General features: G+C 64.5%; 1 protein-coding gene across 3 annotated transcripts; it reads right to left on the bottom strand.

Moving 5' to 3' along the window:
* Positions 1-11,296: 11,296 nt before the first annotated feature.
* On the bottom strand, positions 11,297-18,276 carry TRMT61A (tRNA methyltransferase 61A). Of its 3 annotated transcripts, none has more exons than XM_060620887.3 (4): positions 18,053-18,276; positions 17,136-17,495; positions 14,524-14,790; positions 11,297-12,612 (listed from the first exon to the last, which is right to left on the bottom strand). In XM_060620887.3, the coding sequence occupies exons 2-4, from the start codon at positions 17,464-17,466 to the stop codon at positions 12,341-12,343; spliced, it is 870 nt and encodes a 289-aa protein (XP_060476870.1). In that variant the 5' UTR covers positions 17,467-17,495; positions 18,053-18,276; the 3' UTR covers positions 11,297-12,340. The 3 variants fall into 3 exon arrangements, with proteins under 3 accessions (XP_060476870.1, XP_060476871.1, XP_060476869.1); XM_060620888.3 differs by having other exon boundaries at positions 18,063-18,256; XM_060620886.3 differs by lacking the exon at positions 18,053-18,276 and having other exon boundaries at positions 17,136-18,046.
* Between the last annotated feature and the right edge of the window lie 841 nt (positions 18,277-19,117).

Below are 19,117 nucleotides of genomic sequence, written 5' to 3'. Positions count from 1 at the left end.
GGCCTTGACATTGCTAAGAGCTCAAGGCCTTTCCCAGGGAACTTGAGATTCTGACAGACAATAACGCTTCCCCCAAAGGACACAAGCGCTCATGCAGGCCACAGCCACCGCACAGGTGTGGTTTCTGTCGAGTGGGGCCTCTTTGTAAGGCGGCTGTCCCGTTTCCCAGGGGCCTGCATGTGCTCAAACTCGGGGGGACTTGGGGATGACCCCTGGCCAGCCCTGTGTTGTCAGATGGAGAAGCTGCGGCAGGGGATCCAGGGGCCCAGCTGTGACCCTCAAAGGGGGCCTGGGCGTTCTCCAGCAAGGGGCCCCAGCCCCTCCCACCTGGCCCCTTCCCAGCACTCCTCTCCAGGGAAGCTTCCCGGCTCTGCCATTCTCCCTGCCCCCTCACTGGGGTCCCGCAGAGGTTCAGGGACCCCCGCTCTCTCCCCTGATGCCCAAACTCCACTCTTTGACATCAGTTGACAACGAGAGCCAGGCTGGGCTGCCTAGGGCCCCAGGGCCTCTCTGTGCTCCAATGGGCCCCCGAGACAGCCCGCGGCCTTGCCAAGGCAGCTGTGCACCAGTGTGTTTCTGGGCCGCTGTCTGTGAAGCGAGCAGTGGCGAGTGTGGCCCACGGAGCCCTGGGCGAGGGGGAGCACAGCCAACATGCGGGCAGGAGCCCAGCAGGTCCCAATACCTCCCAGAGGCGGCCTCATCTGAACTCGGTGCCACTCGTGTCCTCCCTTTAGACCAGTGCGTCCCCTAAACCCTAGGCCAGGAGAGCCCCCTCCCCTCCTCTCCACCGTCAGCAAGCAGATGAAGTGAGGTGGGCTCCTTGCCAAGGCCTCTGAAGCCCAGCTCTGGGCCTAGTGGCCCCTGGAGCCCAGGCGGGTCTTGGAGCCGGAAGTTCTGCACAGACATCTCACTTCCACTTTGCCTGGGGCCGAACGTGGGTGGAGCTCTCGGGGACTCTAGGGCCATGGCTCCTGCAGCTCCAGTGAGCACCTTGTGTGGCTGTGCGTGTGTGCGTGTGTGCACGTGTGCCATGGGTGTGCCTCTGTGTGCACGTGTGCCGCACGCTGTGTGCCTGTGTGTGCATGCACGTGTGTGCTGTGTGTGTGACAAGGTGGGCCTGAGACATTGTGCCACGGACCCCCCAGCAGCCGGCAGGTGGGCGAGGGGCCTGGGGGCAGAGGGGCCAGGGACTGGAACAGCCCCAGCCTGGGGACAGGGCCTGGGCGGGGCTGGAGAGGGAGCTCTGGAGGCGGCCAGAGGTGTCCTGGGAACGTCCCAGGAGGCCTGCTGCGGCACCATGGCAACGTGGCACAGAGCGCTGGCCTACTTACACCCCGCCCCCGCCGCCTGCGGGCTCTCTGTTCCAGGAGAGGGTGCGGGGCTCTCAGGCCTCCTGGGGGGGCTGCACACTCTGGCCTTTGGGGGCTCCTGCCTTAGAAGCCTTGGCCTCCTCCGAGCCTCCCACCCAACCGTGGATGTGGGGCCAGGCCCGTGCGGATCATTTCCTGTCCCTTGAGAGTGACGGGGGCAGAAATGCCCAGCATAGTAGGTGCTCAGCCACACAAGTCCCCCCCTCCCCCCGCCCCCAGTCTCCTGGTAAGCTGCGGACTCAGTGGTTGCTAAAGACCTTTGGAGCCCCCCGAAACCTCAGGGCTCTCTGCGCTGCTGTGCTGACAGCCAGCCGTGAGGTTCTCTGTACCCCAAAGGCCTCAGGCCTGGGCCTCCCCAAGTCAGGACAGCATCTCAGTGGGAGGGGGCAGCCTGGAGCACTGGGGACAGAGCCCCAAGCTGCCCATATGCCCCCTCATGGGACAGGACCCACAGGAGGGCCGGTGCCCCTCACTCGCTCAGACACCTCAGCCCCTGTTAACAGCAGGGCTGTGACACCAGGGCCAGATTCCACTCACAGCAGGTGGGGCAGGTGGGGAGGTTCATCCTTCAAAGGACACCCCCTGGGCCTGACATTAAGCTCACCTGTGCCTGCCTCCTGGCCCACTCTGACCTTCGAGGGTCAGTGCCACGCCCGCTGCCTCCACCTACAGGAAGCCCCTCTGGCCTGGAGCCCAGGTGCACTCAGAACTGTGGGGCTGGGGACAGTCAAGCGTTTCCGATGCCCAGGGAGGCTAAGCAAGTAGCCAGAGGAGACCCGGGTGTGTTCATGGGGCAGCCTGAGGGACCACCTGGGTGAGCCGCGCTGGCTGAGCCTTATCTGTGACGTCCGTCCACATGTCCCTGCTGCCATTGGCTGCCCTGGGCTACCCAGACCCAACGGGGTCTCCCGCAGGAGTCCTCTCTGGGGCAGCGCCCTGAGGGCTAAGGGCCAATAAGGCTGTGAGGACACTTTGTGGAGTGGCAGGGGCCCTGGGGACAGGAAGCCCTTGGCCCCACAGCGCGGGGGGGGGGGGGGATGTCATAAGACACCACTCATCTAAAAGCAAACGTTTTCCTGACCTCACCTGATGAACTGGCCAGGCTGAGGGGCACCTGCTGGACCTCGGACACCCGCAGACGTGCACGCTCAGCCCCAGCCTCCCCTGGGGACCAGAGCCCCCGCCCGGCAGACACGCATCCAGTCCTTCCTCCAGCAGGTGGTCTGTGTCCGCAAGGCCAGCGCTCATGACCACGTGAGGAATGAATGAATGAGGCTTGGAGGGGGCAGCCCGTGTACCCGTGGGGGGGGGAGGGAGGGTCGGCTGTGCGTTTGCTCACGAGAACGAGAACGGCGCGCCTCCCCCACCGCCCTGGGCGCCAGCTGCAGCCGCCGTCCCCTCCTCCACCTCAGGCCCCCTAATTTATGCCACGAGGGGGGCCATCCGCTCACTTGTTCCCCGCCTGGCAGCGGCTTTGTCCCCAGGCGGATTCCCAACAGCCGCCTTTGGGAAGAAAGGGCCCTTCTCTGGCCGGCAGTGAGGTCACCAGGAGGGGCCGGACGCGCACAAAGGCCATGCCCACCCCCCACCCCCCCCACCCCCCACCGGCAGCTGCCTCTTTGTCCCCAGCTCTCAGCCTAGAAGAGCCCCCCAGCTCAGCATAGGCCGGGCCTGGGCCTCCTTGGAAAGTAGACGGAGTGGGGGAGGGGACGGGAGCGGGCCCCTTCCCTGGCTTCGCTCCTGAAGAGTGACAGCAGCAGTTGAGGTGCAGCACCCTCCCTCCCAAATGCCATGCTGGGCCCAGGGCAGCTGGAGGGGTCTCGGCTTAGTTGGCGGCAGGGGGCGGGGGGGGGGGGGTCTGTGTCTAGCTGTCCCCCAGGCAGGCAGGCGAGCTCCCTTCAGGAGTAGGGGTTGCAGGAAGGTGAGAGGGAGCCTGAGGTGTTAGGAGGCAGCCTCGAGGGGGCAGGCAGCTGGTCCCCTGGCCTGGGGGTGCGTGGTCACGGGGAGAGGCTCAGGGCGACACTCCTTGCACTCAGCCGCCAAACCCAGCTTCTCTCCGGATCGCGTGACGCCTGGCCTGTGCGTGCGTGTATCTGCTGTGTGTACACACACGGGAGTGGGGTGGGGCGAGAGGGCCCAGTGGCCCTGGGGTCTCTCCAGGCTGAGAGAGGAGGCGGGGGCGCCCTGGGGGGAGGGGGCCCACGGCGCAGAAAGCACTGGATGGGGGAGCTGCGTGGGCAAAGGCCTGGTGGCCTGACCCAGGAGCTCAGTGAGGGCGGTGGGGCGGGGGCCAGCCACGTGGACCTCCGTCCCCAGCCTGCTGAGTCCGTCCCCTCCCCACCCCCCAGGGCCAGCTGGTGGCACTTGGGCCCAGAGCTCCTTAGCAGTCTCTCCGCGGAGGGAGGAAGTGGAGCCTGAAGGGCAACACAAAAGCCCTCGTCTTGTCCCAGACAAACAGAGGCCAGGCTGGACGCTGGGGACGGCCGCCGGGGGCCACAAGCGGGGCCACGGCGGGGGCTGCAAGCACAGCCAGCCCTGGCCAGGCTGGGCTGAAGGCGGGGGTGCCGAGCCTGAGGGCTGGGGAACAGAGCAGATGGCAGAGGACTGGGGTCCCACCAAAACCTCGAAGATCTGCCCAGGACCCCTGAAATTCCTGAATCAAGATGGTGGGGGACCAGCCAGGAAGCAGGACCGGAGGAGGCAGAGGCCGGGAGGGGGTGGCAGGGAGGGCGTTGCAGGAACCGAGCCAGTGGGCCTGGGTCCCGGAGGGCGCCTGGGGCCGGCACAGGGCAGGCACTCTACCCCGAGGGCCCAGGCAGCCAGTGCACCTTCACGTCCTGGCGGGGGCACAGAGCTGGGGGATGGGGGGGCCTGGGCCTCCAGTCCCCACCTCTCCTTCAGCGACGGCCCCGGCCCCCCCCCCCCCCCGTTGCCTAGTGCCGGGAATGTCCATTGTGCCCGTAGCTTAGCAACAGGCCTCGGTCACCCCTGCCGCCCCCGCCCCTCAGCCCGCAGCCCGCATTCCTTGGCGGCCTGAGTCTCCGAGTCCGCAGGCCTCTTCTGTGTATCTAGCAGCTCAGAGCCCTGGCCCATGCACCTAGCATCCTGGGAGCCTAAGGCTGCTGGTGCGGGCAGCTGGGGCGCCACCGACCGCCATGTGCCAGCTACCTGCTCTGAGGGTGCCTCTGAAACCACGTTCACTCCTCACCTCAGTCGCTGGTTCAGTCCCATTTAGAGCCTCTTTCTCGAAAATGCTATGATAGTGGCCAAGAGCGGCTGCCTAGGGCCTGGCAGGGGAGACGGCGGGAAAGGGGATGGGGTCACACAGGACTCCTGGATCGGGACAGTTACATGGGCGCCACCCATCACATGTCAATTACGCTGCAATGAAATGGGTTTCTGCGCTATTTTCTGGGGGACAAGTTCAGTGGGGCGGGGGCAGGGCTGAGGGAGGGTGTGGAAGGAGGAAACAGGGTGGTCTTCTGGAGTTGGGAGCTGTGGGACACAGCCTTCTCCAGGGCAGGAAGCAAGGGCCCTCCCTCCCTCTGTGCTGGGGCCACTCGCAAGGCCCACCCTCCACCACAGCAAACCCACTCCTGGGTCTGTGGCCTTGGATCCATGCGAGGAGCAGAGAGTGGATGGCTCACTGTGGCCCCGCCAGGGACGGGCCACCTACCTCTCCCACCTGCCCCGCAGCGTGTGACCCACTGCCCCCTGCCCCAATGCTGGAAAACCCTAGAGAAACACCAGGGCCCTGACTTCAGAGGAGGCCGAGGGAAGTAAGTCTGGGGCACCTGCAAAGACAGGAACTTCTTCCTGCTGCCTGGAAAGTCTAGAGCAAAGAAATGGTTGAAAAGGCCTGGGGCACTTTTTTCCTTTTAAAAAATGTATTATGGAAAATGTCAAGGGCACCTGGGTGGCTCAGTCGGTTGAGCATCTGACTCTTGATTTTGGCTCAGGTCACGATCCCAGGGTTGGTGAGATCAAGCTCTGCATCAGGCTCTGGGCTGAAAGCATGGAGCCTGCTCGGGATTCTCTCTCTCTCTCTCTCTCTCTCTCTCTCTCTCAATAAACAAACAAACAAACTTAAAAAAAAAAAAAAAAAAAAAAAAGAGGGGCACCTGGGTGGCTCAGTCTGTTAAGCATCCAACTTCAGCTCAGGTCATGATCTCACGGTCTGTGGGTTCGAGCCCCGCGTCGGGCTCTGTGCTGACAGCTGGGAGCCTGGAGCCTGCTTTGGGTTCTGTGTCTCCCTCTCTCTCTGTTCCTCCCCTGCTCACGCTCTGTCTCTCTCTCAAAAATAAATATAAGAAAATGCAAAGCCTTCCACGTCCAAGGAGTATGGGGCTTCCTCTCTCCCAGCCTCCACTCCGTTGGCCCAGGGCCACCTCCCGGGACCATTAGCACACCTAAAAAAGGTGTCATTCCTTAAACCCACGAAGCGCTCAGACTTCAGTTTCCCAAATGTCTCATTTTGTAAAATAAAACCCCTGGTTCGTTCACGTCAAGACTCGAAGGGGTCCCAAAGGGGTCCGCGTGCGCTGCCTCTCCCAGCTCGCCGGCGAGATGAGCCTCCAGAGACACAGCGATCTCAAGAGAAGGGTTTGGGGACGACACGAGAGTTCCGAGCAGGAGCAGGCTGAGGCAAAGTGAAGCTCTGACTGACACCAGCGCGGCCTGGAGGAGTGAATCCATGGTGCTGGAAGCCTCCGCGGACTTGACCTTGCTGCTCAAGTAATCGGGATGCGTTTGCGCGTTTTAAGAAACAAAAGAAGGAAGAAAGTTGGAGAGTTGCTGGTGTCTCTGCAGTGATCACTGAGCCCCGTGCCCCCAGCTTCCGAATGCCGCAGGCCTGGGGTGGGGCCAGGGAAGAGCATTTCCACGGAGCCCCCAGGCGATGCTGATTCGGCTGGTCCAAGGGCCGGGAGGCCTCAGCTCCAGGGAGATTTCCTGGACACACCCGCGACCCAAACTCAGGAATGTTTCGCCATGGGAACTGCCTTGTGGGTTTGGAAAGACGGACTGGCCAGCAGAGAGGACCGAGGCCTGGCCGTGGAAGGTCACTTCTGCCTTCTGGGGGAGGGCAGCTTGGCAGCACTCATTCTGGGCGGACACATCCTGATTTTGCTACAGAGACAGGAAGTCAGGAGGGGGTGCCGACCTTTGGGTCCTGGCAAAGTAAAGGCCACTCAAGCATCTCCCTAAATGTCTGGAGTTCAGAAAACCCTGTCCACCTCCTGTCCCAGGACACAGTGATTTCTGTCTCTCGCTGGGGTGCCAGACCTAGGGTCCACGCTTGGCTGTGGGGACAGGCTGGGAGGGACTTGAGGGCTGAGACTCAGAGGGTCCCCCTGTGCCAAGTGCTTGGTGACTGGCACACGCACAGAGCATCTGTGGGCACGTGGGGAGGACTTGAGGACATTAGGGGCAAAAGGGCTGCGTACTATTTTGGGCTCAAGTTGGGGGGTAAGGGGCTGCTGAAGAGAGGCCTGAGGGCTTGGAGAGACACGAGCCCCAGGATCCCCCCACTGCTGCTTCTATCCTCCACGGAAGGAAAGAGGGCCCCAGAGAGAGAAAGAGGGAGACTCGGGAGGTAAAGGGCAAGGGCGGCCAGAGCGCAGGCAGGAGGGCATGGCTGGTGGCTGGCGGCTGAGAGGTGGGGGATGGCGCAGGTCGGGGGAGGGGTGGAGGTGGCCCGCCCGGAGGGGCGGGGAGAGTGGAGGGATGTAGGGCCAACTCGTTACCGGACCCTCCTCCCCTCCTGGCCCCTCTGCTTCTTCTAAAAATGTGCCCACACCCGGCCGACCCCCTTTGAAGGGACAGATGTCAGGGAGAAAGCTGATTACTGTCAAAGGCTGGAGGCTGCGACCGGAGCTCTCGGTGAGCGTGACCCAATTCTGAGCTATTCTCAGCCTGGTGGGAGCCGAGCTATTCCCTCCCGCCGACGCCGACGCCGCTCCCGAGGCAGCCTGACTTTGAAATGCCCTCCTCCCTCCGAGGGGCGAGGCGGGGAGGGCAGGCGAGGCCGGCAGAGACCCGCGGTCCCACGCCCTGCCCTGCCCCCCACCCCGCCCCTGCCACGCAGTCCCGCCACCCGAACCGCAGCGCCCCCCTGTCCGCCCGACCCGAGGGCAGGCCGTGTGATGCAGGGCTCGGGAAGGGCCCGCCCGCCCCCCTCCCTGCACGCAGGCCAGGCCGCAGCCCCAGAGGGAGCAGAGAAGCGGGGGGCCGGGCTGAGTTGACATCAGCTGGCCCCGCACGTGAACAGGCCTGGCTGAGGTCGGCCAAGAGCAGCCACACCGCAGATCTGAGGGCGAAAGGGACTGCTGCTGGCAGCCTCTGCGGCCATGGGGGGATAGGTATTTGTTATGTAGCACGCCTGCGTGACAGCTGATCGACCATGCACGTACCTCAAAGGCCGTGAGGTCACCCAAAGTGCTCCTTCCCCCCACCCCCACCCCGCTGGCCTGATGTTCCTGCGGTTCTGTTTTATTACACAACCGTGAGCACAGCGGGCGGATGAGCTGGGTTTTCCAGAGAAGTCTCAGTGTCAAATCTTCTCTCCCATTATCCTGAGAGACTAGCCAAGTGCCCCTGAAGCAAAAAGCCGTTCGAGGACCTCAAACACCAAAGAACATTGTCAGACCCAGAGTGGCCCCAAGATTCTGGCATTGGAAACTGAGACGGAGACTGACGGCTTCCCGGAGGCGGTGGCAGCAGTGGCTCTCACCAGCGATGACAATCACAGATGTTCTGGGTGCCTGGAGGGCTCAGCCAGAAGAGCGTGCGACTCTCGATCTTGGGGTCAGGAGTTTGAGCCCCACAATGGGCGTAGAGATTATTTAACAAACACCCCTCTAACTTACAACAATCCAAAACGTCGTACGAGCACCAACTGGGCAAACGCCAACTGGATATTTCAATCCCATGGCAGCTCCTCCCCACTCCCACCCCCAGGCAGGCACTGTGTGTGTCCTCCTCTCTGCCAGGAGGGAAGGGACCGTCACCACGGTGCCCAGAGGGAGGATGTGAGGCAGGTGGGCCCAGAGCCCGAGCCCCCCGGTGCAGGGCCCAGTGGAGTCTGGCCTAAGAATCAAGTCCAAATATCCTTGTCCGTCGGCGACTGCAGGGGGCCACCTCCCGGCAAGGCCTTCCTGATGGTCCCAACCCTCCGTCCCCCCTACACACCACGGGTTGAAACCCCTTCCCTTGCTTTGCTTCCACTTCGTGGCTCTCACCTGCACCGTTGGTGCCTGGTTCCCGGGAGCCCCGCAGGGGCAGGCAGGGCTGCCCGAACGTCTGGTTCCCGGCGCCGGGAGGGCGTGACCCGTAGCAGGGGCTTGGTCTGCACTTGCCGGGCTGGCGGACACACCCCGCGAGGCTGGCCGAGAGGGCAGAGTTCTGAGGACTGGGCAACATTAGCCTCCACCTGCACATCCCTCCTGGGGCATCAGGGGCCAAGACCCCCAGCAGGGAGGCCCCTGGAGACCCTCCCACCTGAGGCCCCACCAGGAGGCAGGGACACCCCCAGCCTGGCCTGTGAGCCCAGCAGCCTCTGGGTAGAGTGGGGCACTGTGTCTGGGCGGCCAGCCTGTGCGCACAGCAGCCTTGCAAACAGGGCAGGCAGCTACCAGTCTCAGAGGTGGGGACACTGCCCTCTACAACTCATCAAGCTGCCCTCTCCCAGGCCTGCCCGTGGGATTCCTGTCTGAGGCCTGCACACTCCCACCTGGAAGGACCCTTGCTCATCCTCCTCCAGTTTCCACCAGCCCTTCCACACCTCGCACAGCGGTCACCTCTTCTGAGGAGCCTTCCAGGATTCCAGTGGAAATTGCTCTCCCCTTTGGCCTCTGTGGTTACAATCCAAGGGACCACACAGGGCAGGAGAGCATCTAGGAGTCCCTGGTCAGCAATCAGAAGCTTGGCAGCCTGGGCCCCAGAGAGTCTCATTTCCTCTGGGCCTCAGCTTCTCCGCCTAGGCAGTGAGCTAGAGCCGGGTAGGAACAGCATCATCTCTCCGGCCTGGGGTCCCACACAGCCTGTCTGCCTGCCTTCAGCAACAGGTTGGAGAGAGAGAGGGGGGCCTGTGTCCCTAGAAGACAGACAGGCAACGGAGGCAGACAAGGCTGGGGTGGGTGGGGGGAGGTGGTGTGAGGGGGGCAGGGGTGGGGCAGTCCACCTGCTGTCCTATCCTCATGGAGCAAACAACCCTTCCTCATCACTTTGTTAGACAGGGTGTGGCCCCCAGCAGCCTGGCATCCATTATGCCACCTGCTGCCCATCCAAAATCCCACCCTGGGCCCCCAACCCACCTGAGCCCAGGGGCTTCTGGTGGAGGGGGTGAGCCCCTCAGAGGCAGGCAAGGGTGAAGCATAGCGAGGGCAGGGGCAAAACACACCAGGGCTGAAGAGGGCAAGGCCCAGGGGGCTTCCTGGGGGAAGGGTGGGATCTCGGACTGTGACCCACGGAGCAAGTGAGCCAGGGTCTCTAGGTGTTCGAGGGCTCGGATGCCCGAGGAGGCCAGCAGGGGAGGCAGTTGGACGTGTGACATCTTCACATCTTGGGTGGCGGCAGGGCGGGTATAGGAATTTCCAGGAAAAACTGAGGGTCAGAGTGAGTGTCTGGGGCTGGGCGGGGGACGTCCCCGTGAATCCTTGCCCTGTGACCAGCCCCGTGCTGCTGACTCGCAGAGGTGGCTGTCACCAACCTGCTGACCGGCCACTCACCATGGGCCCTGGCCCTGCCTCTGGACACTGGGCTCCCCTTCTGCAGAACTGGGGCACCACTTGGCTTTGGCTCCTTTGCCAGGAGACACGGGAGCAGAGAATGGTTCCCCAGGATGCTCCTGCCTGAGGCTGGGGCTGGGCGGCACTGAGACACATTTTGAGTGCGGTCTTTAAGGGTGCAGAGGAGTTCACTGGGGGCTCAGGGCCACACGGGGCTCCAGACTGAGGCTGAAATGGGCCCAGAGGGGTACCTGGGGCAAGGCTGATGCCTGGAGGCCCGGTGGGGTCACAGGGGCTCACATGGGGCTTGGCGGCACAGATGAGGGGCCAGAGGGCCACCCAGACTTGAGAGCTGCCCTGTGCCTGGTGTGCCCGTGCGGAGGGGTGCAGGTCTCCTGACCCCAGTCCTCTGGCATCTCCAGGCCCAGTGACAAACCAGGGCCGTGGTCTAGATCGCCATCCTCAGCCCCATCTGGGAAGTGGAGCTTGCCCAGGCGGGCCATGCCCTGTGCCAGACATCCTTCAGGCCTCTCTCTCAAAGGCCAGGGGAAGGCACAGGTCCTCCTCTGTCCCCGAAGCTAAGCATCCGCTCAGAGGTCAGGCCAGGTCCCGGGAGGCAGGAGAAGGCTGGGACAGTGGTCCCAGGGCCCCAAGGAAATCTGGTGGGGCTCAGGTCCTGCCAGGAGGTTGGGAGGAAGAGGGAGCCCCGCCCTGTGACGCTTCCCCCAGGAGACCAGCCCCCCAGTAGGCCCACCTCCTTTCGCATCTTCCCACGGACTCAGGCCTGGAGGGTCTTTCTTGAGCTCTAGACCCTTCAGAAAGCATAAGAGACAGACCGTGCTGTGAATGAAGGGTCCAGTGCTCTGGGACGGAAGGATGGAAGGACAGACGGACGGACGGATGGACACACGGACACACACACACACACACACACACACACACAGGCAGACCCTCTCCCCCCTCACCCACTAGGACAAGTGGCCCTTTCTGCAGCTGAGTGGGGGTGGCCACACACTCGCCCCTTTGTCCATCATGTCCCAGGCTGTTGTCCTGGAGTCCAGAGCCCCTGTCCAGACGCCCCGCCCTGGGACAGGGAGAGGAAGGAGCAGACCCAGGGCTGTGTGTGGGGAGGCCCAGCCCGGAGGTTGGTGTCGGGAATGAGGGTCTGACTCGAGTGGCACCAAACAGACCAGGTGCACGGCAGGGGCAACGGTGTTTATTTCTCCGCCAGGCATGGTCGGGGCCGGCCCCCTGCCCCCTGCCAGCACAGCACCCTGGGGCTCTCGTCCAACATGGGAAAACTGAGGCTCCTAATGACAGCTGAGGCCGAGGGCAGACACTCGGGCCCTTCACGCAGCAGCGGCAGGCATGGATGCCAGAGAGCAGGGCAGGCCTGCCCTGGAGGGGTGTCCTCCCCCCTGGATGCGCCCCCTTGTCCCCAGGGCTCCCGTGAGGGTGGGGCACCCAAGTAGCTCCGGGGTTGGACAGCTGAGGTTCAAACAGCTGAGAGGGACCGCCAGCCGGATCACTTGAAGCACTTCTCCGCCCTCCTCAGGCTCCCGGCTAAGTGATGCCGCGGTCTCGCTTCTTGCCACGCCAGGGGCTCTGGCGGGACCGCGGCCACAGGAGGCACTTCGGCAGGGGGGCAGGGCTCCCCTCCCCTGTCTCTCCAACAGGAGGGGCCGCAGGACACTGCCACTTGGCCTGTATAGCACCAGGCAGGCTGGGCCAGGCCCGAGGCCACACGGCAAGACCACCTCTCCCTGGCCGCCAGGCCGGCCTGGCACGGGCAGCTCTGGGGGGGGGGGGGGGGGGGCAGGGCAGCGCCAGGCTCTCGCCTCGGGGAGAGGACGAGCCAGGCCGCACACCGAGTGGGGCAGCAAGCCCCTGGTCCTTCTCCTCGGAGTCCTTGCTGCCCCCCTCCCTGCCAGCTTGGGGCCACCTGGGAAGGGGCACCCCTTGGCCTCAACACCCAGAAGAGCTTGCGACAGTGGAGATTTTCTGTGGCAAAAGAACAGCAGCAGCTCGGGGAAGCAGAGCCCAGCAGTGACTGGGGCAGGAGGCCTTCCTGGAGCCGCCCCCTGGGGCCCCCCAGCCCTGCCCGCCCGCCCCGCCCCCCCCCCCCCCCCCCCCCCCCCCCCCCCGCCTTTCTAAACACAGGCCCGGCCTGGCGGTCGCCCGCTGACCTTATAAGGCGGCCTCTGGCTGAGCCACACCTCCCTGCCTGGGCTCCGGGGAGGCCCGCTAGCCGGGGGTCTTGGTGGCAAAGGTCAGGTAGCCGGTGTGGCCCACGGCCTCCTTCATGGGTGTGCCACTGCGGAAGGGGCTGGCGTCGGGGCCGGCTTCGGGGCCCGGACCGGCCCCCAGGTCGGGCGCGGGCAGGCTGACGGTGCGCACGTTGTACACCCGGGGCAGCACCTCCAAGGTGCTCAGCTCTGAGAAGCCGCGGGCCGCCAGCGCCTGGCACGTGCGCTGCACCTGCTCGATGCACGGCGAGAAGGAGCAGAAGCGCCCACCTGCGGGGAGCCAGACGCGCAGTCAGGGGAGCCGGGCGGGGGGTGGGGTGGGGGCTCAGGAGCCAGCAGCCTGAGGGCTGGGGACTGCGGGCCGGGCGTGTGGGTGCCCGGCCACCGTCCCGGGCCCCGAGGCCGGCCGAGTCCTCCACCACGCAGAGCCTGGCAGCAGGGTGGAGGAGGGGCACAGGCCGGCGGGGCAGGGGCTCTCCGGGAGCCGCGTGGAAGGGGCCACTTAGACCAAGCCCACGACCCTTATTTCTTTGGCCTTTGGCAGGTGCTTCTATGGGGAAAGCCGAGGGTCGGGGCCAGGAGGAACAACGGGCTCAGGGGTCAGGGGTCAGGGCAGAGCCCTGTCCCAGCTGCAGGAGCGCCGTGCCCAGAAGAGCACTCACCACACGGCACGGTGGCAGTGGGGGACGGGGCTCACCGGCGGGCGGAGGCTGTTGCTGTCACAGGAAATTAGAGGCTGCCACCCGCTCTGGGGAACAGGAGGCACCGACGGCCAAGGATGACAGGGTGCAGGCGGGAGCTGACAGCCCCTTCCTGCCACCTCCCACCAGGGCCCACCTGCAGTGTCCCTCAGCCTGGCCCGCGTCCAGCCCACATCCCCATCCTAGCAAGGAGGGTGTGGGGAATCCGAGGCGGGGGAAGGGATGTGGCCGGGCAAGTCCTGGAATGTCCCTGAGGCCTGGTCACCTCAGCCACACCTGGGGACACACCCAGGGACCGCCAGATGGATCTTCAGGAAGGGGTGAGTTTGGAGGAAGCACGAGCAGTTTGATGGCAACCTAGAGGGCACAGTGTCATCCCCAAGAAGGCACCTGGCCCCTGAGCGTACTGCTGGGGAGACAGGACCCTCTGGGCGAGGGCTAGAGCCTTCCGGCCGGACCGAGTCCCAAGGAGCCTGGGGACTGCGCTTCGCTGGGGTCGGGCTCACAGAGCAGGCAGGTATTGGAAAATACAAGGCCCATGAGCAAGAGACACAGAGAGAGCCCAAGGGAGGGGCTTGGAGGGGTAAAGGGGGTGGGGTCCACGGATGGTGCAGCTCCCCCCGGCCAAGCACCAGGAGGGAGCCCCAACGACAGGAGGAAGGCTTGGGAGGGTGACCACTTGGACCTGGCATCATCTGGGGGTAAAGCTAGAAGGGGTGGAGGGGTGGGAAGCTGGGTTCAGCCCCTCCCGAGCCCCAGGCCACCTTGGCAGAGAGCAGGGACATGGCAGGGGACCCACTGGGACCCACTGCTGCTGCCTTGCTGTTTGAGGCGCGCCTTGGCACCTGTCTTTTTGGGGGGGGGAGGGCAGCCCTCCCCCTGGGGGCGCCTGGGGTGGCTCTCCACCCTCCTCCCCACCCTCTGTCCTGCTCTGCTCCGCAGGGAGGAGGGAAGGGGCCCTGGCTGCCTGGGCTGGCTCCTTCTCCACAAAAGGGAAAAACCCAGGGCCTCACCAGCGCCTCCCTGGCTCAGAGCCAATGTTCCCGCCTCCTTCCCGCCTCCACATCTCGTATCTTCCCTAAAAGGGGCTACTCTGCTGGCTCATGGCTGGTGGGGGGAGGGGAGACTCTTCGGGCAAGAGCTGGGGTCAGAGTCTGGAGTGCCCTGAGGCACAGGTGGCACCTCTAAGGTGGGGCTGCCACAGTCCCCAGGGAACTCAGATGCCTCCCAGCTCCAGGGGGTGGGGGGTGGGGGGGAGCGGGGCAAGGCCGAAGAACACAGGCTCAGCTGGAGCCCCGTTCTCCCCAGTTCCTATTCCTCTCCACCTCCCCACGAGCCTTCGGCCAGCCTGACCCACCCCGACTTCAGGTCAAAAGGGGCCCTGGCCTGGCCACACTATGTGGCCTGTTGGCTTCTGACCTCTCTGGGCTTCAGACGACCCACACCCAAGGCCAGGCCCACACCAGAACCCCCAACGTACCTTCAACCTTGAGGGCGTCCCAGGCGTGGCCCACAGCCTCCCAAGGAGACGGGATGTCCAGGAAAACAGCATCAGCCACGTGGCTCACACCAAAGCCGCTGCGGCATACGTCCTGGTTGCGCACCGTCACCCAGCGGCCCACTCGGTGCTCCTGGAACTCCTCCCGGGCCTTCTCTGCCCGCTGCTGGTGAAACTCCACCGAGTGCAGGTGGCCCGTGGGCGCGATGGTGCGGATGAGCGCGTGGGACACGGAGCCGCTGCCAGTGCCTGGCAGGAAGGGACGGGTGTCAGGCAGGACTGCCGGGGACGCTTAAGAATCAACCCCACCCTTACTCTGGAAAAACCCACACGGGGCCCATGGGTCAGACGATCCTGGTCGCTAGTGGGCACCACTCCGGAACTGCCCGGCAGGTCCGGGCTGCCCACGGTTTTGTCACCGAGTCTGCACTGGGGCTGGGTGGGGACGCGACCGGCTGGGTTTGTTTTCGGGGTCTGCAGTGGGTCCGGGCGGCAGAGCGGCCGCCCTGCCCGATCCCAGCACCGGAGCAAACCCCGTCCCCGCCCCCCACCCCCCACCCCCCACCCGGTGGCTGGCCCCGAGTCCCCCAAGCTCGCTGCCCACTCAGAGGTCTGCCCACCTCCAGGCCACGTGGAGCGGGAGTGTGGTGTGCCTCCGCCCTCGCTTCGCCTGGTCTCACGGCACCGAGACACGGCAGCCGACTTGCCACCGGGCCCCACCCTTCCCCCACGTCGCCGTCCGCCAGTTCTCTTCCGCTTGCCCTGGCCACTCCCCGGCTCCTGTCAGTGCTGCCCCTCCGCCTGACTTCTCACCTGGCTGTGCCCAGCTGGGGCCGCGTCCCCCCATGACCTCCCCCGCCCTGCGGTTTCGGGTGCCAGTCTTGATGCATGCTCCCCAGTGCCAGGTCCCTTCGCCAGCGCACACGCACGACCTCCCAACAGCCGACAGCGCTCGGCGTTAACGAGGACAGAGCTGGATCCGCTCCAAGACCGAACCCCTCCCGTCGGCCCTCCCTGCCCAGTCAACGACGCCCACAGCTCGACCAGACATCGCAGGGGTGCCCCAGACTCCCCTCTCCCACCCCACATTCGGTCCACAGGTAGCTCCTGCCTCCCCGCCTCCACCCTGCCCCCGCGCAGCCTGGGCCCTCCCTCCTGGCTCCGTAACCGCCACCAGACAGGCGATTCTGTTCCCCTCGGTGAGACCCTGCTCTCGCCTCTCCACACGGGCACAGTCAGACCCGACCACCCTCCGAGCTGTGCCCGTTTCCTCCCGACCTCCTTTCCTGCCCCTGCCACGTTGGCCTCCTTGCTGGGTCCTCACTCAGGGCCTCTGCACGGCTCACCCTTGGGGTGACACTCTCGCTTGCTTGGCTCTTGGTAGCGCCTCCTCCTCCTCGTTTCCAACTGAATGTCCCCATGCCAGAGGTCTTCCCGGACCGACCGAGGTGGAGGGACCTCTTGGAGCCACCCTCAAACACACAGTCCAGTTTTACTAGCCTCACAGCGATCACAGCACTGAAACAGTGACACTGGGCTTACTGTCCCCTCAGGGAAGGGGCAACCTGGCCTGTCTTGTTCACGGCTGTACCCGTGGTTCCTAGAGGGCAGCTGGCATATTAGAGCCCAGAAGCACGCCCACTGCACAGAGAGCAGTAGGGGATGGAGCTGGCTCGAGGGCCTGCTGCCCATCTGCCACCGGCTCCCCAAGTCCCCAGTGGCTGAGCAGCAGGCCTCTGCCTAGACCCCACTAACCCTCCGACCCACAGCCCAAGTTCTGCACCTGACTCTTCCCGTTTCAAAGTATGTGGCTGGCCAACATGGAGAAAGAGGCCTGAGAGGGATAAGATGGCCTCAAGTCCTCAGACCTGGAAGCAATGGTTCTGGGAATTCTTTGTGACCTTGGAGCCCAGCTGCACAGCCCATGAGGCACATGCTGGAAATATAGGTGCATCGGGCCTGGGCTGTTCCTGACCAGGCTGTATGCTTCAGTCTCCACCCCAGGTGGCCCCAGCACGCACGCGCGCGCGCGTGTGTGTGTGTGTGTGTAAGGGCCAGGAACGACCTCAGGCCCTGGGCTCAGTGACAGCAGTGCTGGCCGACGATGAGCTTGAGATAGAGACTCCCCACCTACAATGAGTACCTCAGAGCAGCCCTGGTCTCCCTCCAGGAAGGGGAAACTCTCGGCCCTGGGGCTGGGTGGTCGGGGACTGCTGGGCCAGCCACTCTCTGCCCTCCTGTCAGCACAGAGGTAGCGACTGGCAGTCAGCACCTAGGCCAAAGCCAAGTGGCACTCTGGCCCTGCCTCGCCAAGGCAGGCAGGACTCTCACTGAACACCAGCTCCTCTGGGGGAAATCCCTGGTCCAGTGCCATCAACTCTCATTCAGATTACAGCACCTGCCTCCTAACTAGTGCTCCTGCTTCTGCCCTCACTCCCTGCAGTCAGCCCCCCCAAAACATTGGTAAAGTAGAAGCTGAGCAACCACGCCTGTCTTCAGGAAGGGCAGGATGGAGGCTGTCTGGATGCTGGGTCAGACTGTCATCTTCAAGTCAATTTTTCAGAATCAGGATTGAGGTAGCCCAAAGAACTCACCGGATTCACAGACCACAGAGCCAGGCCGAAGCTCCAGCATCATAGTGAGCAGAGCAATGTCAGTGGAGTAGAGGATCTGGGTGCGGTGTGGCAGGTTCAGTGTCCAGAGCTCAGGCGTGGGGTGAAGCACATACACCCAGCCACCTCGACCACAGGTCACCTTGGAGCCGAAGGGGCGGCCGATGAGGTCTACTGAGTGCCGCAGGACGCCATGCCGGGTCTGGGTCTGTGCCCCCCGCTGCACACGCACTGCCACCATTGCACCGTGGCCCAGTGACAGGATGGCCGTGTCACCCTCTTTGATCAGCTCCTCATACGCCACGAAGCTCATGGTGTTGCTATCTGGCAGGTGTCTGAGACCTGGGAGAATGTGTGTGGGCATGAGCATGCAAAGGTGCCAAGAGGGTGCACCTGGGATCTGGGTGGAGGGCTGTGAGGCCCAGGTCCCAAGCGGTGAGGGTGGGGTGGCTGGCTCCGTCCCTGGCTCTGTCCAACAGGACGACCAACAGGGCTGCACCCTGCACTGACGTGTTAAGCCCTTCTTGGTCTAGGTCACGAATTAGAAGTCATCAGCCCAAATCACAGATGGAGAAACTCAAGCGGGGCAATGGCAAAGGACGAGCCCACGATTTCCTACTAAGGATCAGACCCTCTCATCACCCTTCTCGGGGACACCGACTCCCATTCTCCAGGTGTGAGAGGAGGGACCGGCCACCAGCGGGGCAGCGGTCAGTGGTCTGTGGTATCACCTGCAGGCCAGGCTTCATTCCACGGAACCCCCCTCACCCCAGTCTCCCCCAAAGCGGGCTTCCAGGCGGACGGGCGGCAAGGGGGGGGATGCAGGAGAGGTAAGGGCCCCCCAGCAGAGGTTGGGGACGCGGCAGGCCGGGCCGGCACGGGGCGAGGGGGGGCCGCACCGAGTCTCACCCGCCAGGCTCGGCGGGCTCCCGCTGATGGACGCTCCGCACGTGGCCGCGCGACGCTGCCTCCGCACTTCCGGCTCCGGCGCGGCGCGGCGCCCGCGGATGGCGTCACGGCGCCCCGCCCCTCGCGCGCGGGATGCCGGGACCCGTGGGCAGCCCCTCCCGGCTGCGGAGCGCGCCTCCTGGGCGGCCTCTGCTCGGTACGACTTCGCTGTTTATACAAGCTCGTGCAAAGGACAAACGAGAAGTTCCAGCGTCCCCTCGGTCGGGCTGCTGTGGGCGGGGACCGGGGCAGGGCCTCGTAACGCACTCTTTTTGGCAGCCCTGAAGTCCCCGGAAAGGCTGGCCCTTTGCTAGCTGCCCACGCCCTACGAGGACACTTTGCCTTGGCCGTGTTGTCCCAGCAAACCACTCTGGGAACACCTCACACTGGGCCCCAGGATGAATTCCAGAAAATGGAATTGCAGATCAGAGGGTCGTCCCAGAAGGCTCTGGCCCGAAGGGTCTGCAGAAGTGGCCTTAGGCCAAGCCTTGCCTCCCCTGCAGGGGCACATTCTCCACTTCGGGGAGGCGGCGGGCTGTCCCCTCCCGGACCCGGGGCACAATGAGAGCTGCATGAACCGGGCTCACATTGGGGGTGCTGAGGACCAGGTGAGCAGCCTGAGCAGGCACACTGGGGGAAGGGCAGCGGGAACACAGGGGCAAAAAAAAGGGAAGCGGCAGCCCTGTTCTGTCTCAGCAGGGCTGATTCAGAGCCAGTTCCTCTGTAGAAAGGGCGTGGGGCGGAGCGGTGGACAGCAGGGGATATGGAATGCCTTCCTCTAGCACTCAGCTCCCAGCACCCTGGGCTCGTTCTGATAGAGCCCCTCAAGCCCACCTTGGGCTTAGTCTGGGCCCTACTAAATCGAGTGACTGTAGGCCACACCCCAGCCTGACAAAATGGGAGTGGCCAGGCCCCTGCAGGGCCAGCCTGTCCGTGGGGCACGATGAATTCTCCTTTTTCTGGGGCCAGGACTGCCAGGGTGCCTGTGGCCCTTGCCATGGGCCCCTCAGAGAGTC

Source organism: Panthera onca, chromosome B3 (genome assembly GCF_046562875.1).
Source record: "Panthera onca isolate mPanOnc1 chromosome B3, mPanOnc1 haplotype 2, whole genome shotgun sequence".
Classification (NCBI taxonomy): domain Eukaryota; kingdom Metazoa; phylum Chordata; class Mammalia; order Carnivora; family Felidae; genus Panthera; species Panthera onca.
The sequence above is the reverse complement of the archived record's forward strand: the minus strand, read 5'-3'. Positions and strand labels throughout refer to the sequence as shown.

What these genes read in the sequence shown, in the direction of transcription:
- TRMT61A (XM_060620886.3), bottom strand. Translation starts at nt 17,523, where the DNA reads ATGCTCATGCCCACACACATTCTCCCAGGTCTCAGACACCTGCCAGAT. An exon ending in CTCTGTGGTCTGTGAATCCG is followed by an intron (nt 14,791 to 17,135) that starts GTGAGTTCTTTG and finishes CCTTCCTGCCAG; the next exon opens with GCACTGGCAGCGGCTCCGTG. An exon ending in GGACGCCCTCAAGGTTGAAG is followed by an intron (nt 12,613 to 14,523) that starts GTACGTTGGGGG and finishes GGCTCCCCGCAG; the next exon opens with GTGGGCGCTTCTGCTCCTTC.